The sequence below is a fragment of the Carassius auratus genome, chromosome 7 (assembly GCF_003368295.1).
Source record: "Carassius auratus strain Wakin chromosome 7, ASM336829v1, whole genome shotgun sequence".
NCBI classification, from domain to species: Eukaryota; Metazoa; Chordata; class Actinopteri; order Cypriniformes; family Cyprinidae; genus Carassius; species Carassius auratus.
The window spans coordinates 27,080,449-27,086,448 of NC_039249.1; the positions used below are offsets into that span (position 1 = coordinate 27,080,449).

Genomic DNA, 6,000 nt, shown 5'->3' on the forward strand with positions numbered 1-6,000 from the left:
TTGTCACACTTTAATTCTTGTATTTAAGTATATCTCCCATTATAATCACTTGTCTTGATGCTAGTAATATATAACACATTTGATTAAAACCATATTTATAGTAGGCCTATAAATAGTTAAGAAATAATATAAATGTTCTAAATGAGATGTTTATTAGTATATAACATAGATTTGTGCTGTAAAATATTAGATTTAATGTATAATACTTATAGGGGAGAGTGCAGTAAGATAAGCCATTTTCAAATGTTAAAATTATGCAGAAGTATAATGAAAGTATCTATAGTATCCTAATGAAAGTATTCATATAATTTTGAATGATCAGAATGTATCTATGACTAAGGGGGCTAAAAATACGATTCCTTATAAAAAAATAAAAAAGTGTTTTGTGTGAACCCTTGGTATTTCATTTTTTGGAAGGTCAGTGAGGAGCCCATTACAATAGTCCACCCTGCTGGTGATAAAGGCATGAACAAGTTTCTCCAAGTCTTGACTGGAAACAAAACATCTAATTCTTGCAATGTTTTTTTAAATGATAGTATGCTGATTTAGTTACTGCTTTGACATGACTACTGAAACTAAGGTCTGTCTCCAGAATCACACCAAGATTCCTGACTTGATTTTTAGTTGTTTGACCCCTAGAGTCAAGGTATGCATTCACCTTGAACACTTCATCTTTGTTTCCAAATGCAATGACTTCAGTTTTTTCCTTATTTAACTGAAGATAGTTCTGGCACATCCAACTATTAATTTCGTCAATGCAATGGCAGAGGGAGTCAATGGGGCTGTAGTCATTTGGAGATAAGGCTAGGTAAATCTGGGTATCATCAGCATAGCTGTGGTAGGCAATTTGGTTCTTTCTCATTATTTGACTTAGTGGAAGCATATACAGGCTAAACAAGAGTGGTGCAAGAATTGAGCCTTGTGGGACTCCGCATGTCACGGACGTCCACTTAGACTTATGCTCTCCTATACTCACATAATAGCCTCTCCCTTCTAAGTATGATCTGAACCATTTGAGTACCAGAGAAAAGTACAGAAATAAGAAGCAAAGCGCAGAGCAGTAAGCTAGAACGTCCGAACGGTAGCAAAGCCGGAAGCAAGTCCAGTTTCACTCAGTTTATTATATGTTAATGTTAACTCATGAAGTGACTGTGACAAGTGAGGTGGGGCCGAGAGCCGTGGGAACGAGGTGAGGCCGGTGGAGTGATTGGAGATGAGCGACACCTGCTTGACCTACCGGTCTCGAGTCCCATGGAGGAGATGGAAGGATATAAGACTGGAGAGACGACAGTGTAGGATGAGAGAGGACCAGGCCTGGGCTTTAGTTTGTGTTTGCTTTTTATTTGTGTGCGACAGTAGTCCGCGAGGGGCTGTTGCACTGTTTTGTGTTTATTTTGTCATTAAAGTCTTTATTTGATTGTCCGCCGGTTCCCGCCTCCTTCTTCCCGATAATTATGAAGCTTTTATCATTACAGTGGTGCCGAAGCCCAGGAGAAGGATGGACGTGCTGCTGAAGATCCCTCGCCACTGTGGTGAATCCGCTGTGCCATCGAGCAGGCAAGGAAGTGTGCCACCATGTACGCTCGAGGCGCTGGGCTGGAGTGAGTTGCCGGGGACGGACGAGCTCGCTGCTGGCCACCCTTGATGTGGAGGGGCGGCTGCCATCCATGAGGGAGCGGAGGAGTCGGCACCGTTCGCCAGGGGGCCGGAGCCTGCTGCCATCCACCAAGAATGGGGAGGAGCAGGGAAAGGGGGACTCCTGCCCGCTGCCCAAAACCGGAGGAGCCGTCACCGTCCACCGGGCAGCGAAGGAGTGTCGTGCCGTCCGCCGAGGGCCAACCAGGCACCTCGAAGGAGATCAACCAGCTGGTGGAGGACCGAGCAGCAGTTCGTCTGGGAACCGGAATTTTTCCTCCTCTCTCCCCTCTCTCGTCTCTGTCGCTCCTCCTTCCATCTCCTTTTCTCTTGCCTCGTCTGTCCTACCCCCAAGTTCCCGCAGGTCACCGTGTGCGGTTCCCCCTGGAGGGATGGCGGGGGTGGGGAAAGTAGAGCGCAGTCTTGTGGGTACCCCCTGGCCTGCGAGGGGCGATGGGGGTATTTGATGAGTGGGGCGGGATAGGGCCACGGTGGAGTGATTGGAGATGAGCGTCACCTGCTCGACCCACCGGTCTCGAGTCCCACGGAGGAGATGGAAGGATATAAAACTGGAGCGACGACAGTGAAGGACGAGAGAGGACCAGGCCTGGGTTTTAGTTGTGTTTGGTTTTATTTGTGCGCATCAGTCGTCCGTGAGGAGCTGACGCGCTGTTTTTGTCATTAAAATATAATTTGATTGTCTGCCCATTCCCGCCTCATTCTTCCTGATTATTATGAAGGTTTGATTTAATTTGTTACAGTGACATTCTAATTAAACTATGTGACATTCTACTGAAACTCATTCTGAAGGAACTATCTGACACACTGCAACTGAAAATCTGTGATACGTTCTACTAAAATTCGACATGACCCTCTACTGAGACTCTGTGACACATTCTACAGAACTCTATGTGGCATTCTTCTGAAACTCCACATGACAAATTCTACTGTAACTCTACATGACATATTCAAAATTCTGCTTGACACACTCTACTGAAACTAATACTGTATTATTATCTAATGAAGCCCTACAGTATTACCAAAACTCTAAGACACCCAAATCAAACTCTATCAGACCTACTGAAATCTTCTCCATTTGAATTCCCCACACTTAACAAGATTATGTATGTGAGGTTTGGGGTTTGCTGTAGAGAATACTGTCATTGTTCTGCACTAGATGGACACGGTTACTGTTTGTTACCATGCTGTGTGGCTGAGCAGCTGCTTTAATTTATTTCAGCAACAGAATGGAGAATACACCCAGGAACAATTACAGACACACTATGCTATGATTCCAGGGCTGTCTGACTCTTCCACTCCACCGAGGTGTGATGAGTGTCAGGCTTCATAAAATGCTGAGGAAAATGATAGGGAGGGCCGGGAAAACGGCAGCCAAAAGAGAGAGCAGCACATCAGGCTTTAATAAGCCAAATCTGCATCAGTGTATCACACACACAGCATGCGGTGCAGCGGCAGCTAATCCAAAGGTTGTTGGTTCAAACCCCTGAAGGCTTGATTCATGGACCTATGGACTGCTAAGGTATCCTATATCTTATTACCTACATCACTGAGCTCTTGAGTGGTGCGCTTAAACCCAGATTGCTCCGAGGGGGAGCAGAGGTACTGTGTAATTGTACTTTGATAAGTTGCTGGGTAAGAAAGTGCAAGCTATATAAGTAGCACACAGAAACAGGATGCATTCAATTTTGTCATTTTTGTGGAAACACATTAATATATCATATAATATAATATTTAAGATATTGTTCACAATGTTGTTGTTTTTGTCCTGCATTTTTGATCAAATAAATACAGGTTAGCATAAACTCAAAAATCTAAACTTTTACAAACTCTTGACTGGTAGTGTATAAAGTATGTTTTTGGCAGTGGTGGACGAAGTACACAAATCAAGTACTTGAGTAAAAGTAAAGATAAGTATAGTAAAATATTACTCCAGTAAAAGTAAAAGTACTCCTTTTACAATTTTACTCAAGTGAAAGTACAAAAGTACTCAATTTTTTATGTACTTAAGTAAAAAAGTACCGAAAGATAGATGTTTGAAATTTTATATAGGCTACTTAATTTAATTTTATATTAGAACTTTTTTTTTTTTTTTTTATAATCCTACTGCTCAAAATACCAAATATCAAAATATTTTGGATTTTTTCCAAAATAACCACTATATGGAGTCAAGATATATTTTTGTTGTTGATATGGACTACACTGGCGAGAGTAATGTTCACTGTGAAGCTTACACTGTGATGAACCTGAGAGAAAACAGAGATGACCATCTGATTTTCACCAGTAAGAACAAAGTATTTTAAAGTTTGTTGTTTTACAGAACATCACAGTAATATATGACATGATCTCTCTCTCTCTCTCTCTCTCTCTCTCTCTCTCTCTATAGCTATCTATCTATATCTATATCTATATCTATATCTATATCTATATATATATATATATATATATATATATAGATGGTTGAATAAAAATACTTGGAAATTATTTATAAAAAATTACCTCAATTTAGCACCAGCAACCTTTTTAGGTAGACAGTTAGCATTATAAGCTAACAATATTTACTTATTTTCAGTACGGTTATGAATAAACATTCATGTCTGTCTACTCGTCTAGTTAATCCAAACAATATACATATGTATAACGTTACTGTAGATAAACAATATAAAAACAGACGTCACATAGGACATGGTAGCATTTTAATAAAACTGTTAATATTATGGCATCGGGGAATTTGAACATGCACGAGTTATTTTATATAATCTGTGTTAGGTTAAAGTTGTTGTTTTTTTTAACCTAAAACACAGAGACGCTGATTGATGTGTCTGCATCCTCTGCACTCGAGCATTTCAGTGGGCTTAAATAGATCACTCTTTACAGCGGATTTAGTTCCCAAACAACTGACAATTTGACCTATAATCAATCCTAAATTTCGACATTAATAACTTACTTTTAGCAACATCAGACGCATGCGCGCTCACAAGATCTCCCGGTTCTTACTTCTGGAGACTCGCACTAAACGGTTCATTTGAATCAGTGAGTGGTCGACTCCAGAACAGCTGCAATCGGATCATTCTAATTCGTAAACGAATCGTTTGGTGCGATTTGCGATCCGATTTAAAAGTTTATTTTGAAAAGACTCAGTGCGTTCATGATGAATCAGACACCGTTTCTGCGTGTCGGAGCACGTGATATATTATAGGGAGTAACGATATGCTTTATGAAATGTAGTGAAGTAAAAAGTACGATTTTATGCTTTGGAATGTAGTTAAGTAAAAGTAAAAGTTATTCAAAATAAAACTACTCCTGTAAAGTACAGATACTTGAAAAATGTACTTAAGTACAGTAACGAAGTAAAGCTACTCCGTTACTGTCCACCACTGGTTTTTGGTTTAATTGTGCTTGTGCGTCTTACCTCTGGCTCATGATCTTGTACGCATCAGGTAAATAACAGCGTGTGTTCTCCATCTGAGCGGGGTCAGCATCACAGATTTTGTCATCAGTTCGGCCGTAATTTGCACTCTCGATCATGATGACGTCCGTCCCGGGACAGCGCAGCTCGATCGGGTAACTTTCACAGGACAACTCCCGCCGAACAACCGCCATGGGCACCGGTGCACGACTGAATGCTACAGAAAGAGAGAGGAGACAATCAATAAAATACAATAAAATAAAAGCTACATGCTCTTTATCATCAGAACTGAGCAAAAATTAAGAGATAAAATCAATCCTGCAAGTGACCAGTTACACAGGGAATTTAAGAAAACACACAAAAATGTATGATGTATTGATGCACCATGTGAATGAGATACGAAAGCTGTGACAAACTAGATGATTGGAATATAGTCCACAAGTGAACTAAATAAATAAATAAATAAAAAGCTTGTACATTTTAGTGGTAGATCAATTTGGGTTTTACAATATTAGAATTATAAATTACAATTTTTGCACATGCCAAATAGCATTAATGAATATAAAATAAAATTAATGAGAATAAAGCACATTCTATAATAAACTTTAAACTTCATTTAAATTTAAATAAACAAGAGGGGGGAAACATATTTCAATGCAAGTTAAACCATATTGCAGATAATTAGTGAATAAGAAATACATAATTGTGTGAAACCCTGCATTGCACAACAGTTCAGAGAATCCTTCAGTGAAACACATATAACAGGATCTAAGGTTGTTTCTCTGCTGTAAATCTGTCCAGATCAGAGTGTTTAGTCCCAGCTGATGGACTAAAGCTCAGCTTGTGTTCAGCTCAAGCCCACGGGTTCAGCTCAGGGGACAGTAAAACCTTGATTCTGTGGTCACTGGAGTGTTTCTGTGTGGATCTGGAGGTTCGCT

General features: G+C 40.0%; 1 protein-coding gene across 2 annotated transcripts in view; it reads right to left on the minus strand.

The window, feature by feature from the left end:
* The window catches only part of LOC113106379 (adhesion G protein-coupled receptor L3-like), a 192,357-nt gene that overhangs the window by 88,574 nt on the left and 97,783 nt on the right, over positions 1-6,000 (minus strand). For both annotated transcript variants that reach the window (XM_026268245.1, XM_026268244.1), the window contains exon 3: positions 5,066-5,279. In XM_026268245.1, the coding sequence (XP_026124030.1) occupies positions 5,066-5,279 (214 nt within the window). The remainder of the gene's footprint in view (positions 1-5,065; positions 5,280-6,000) is intronic.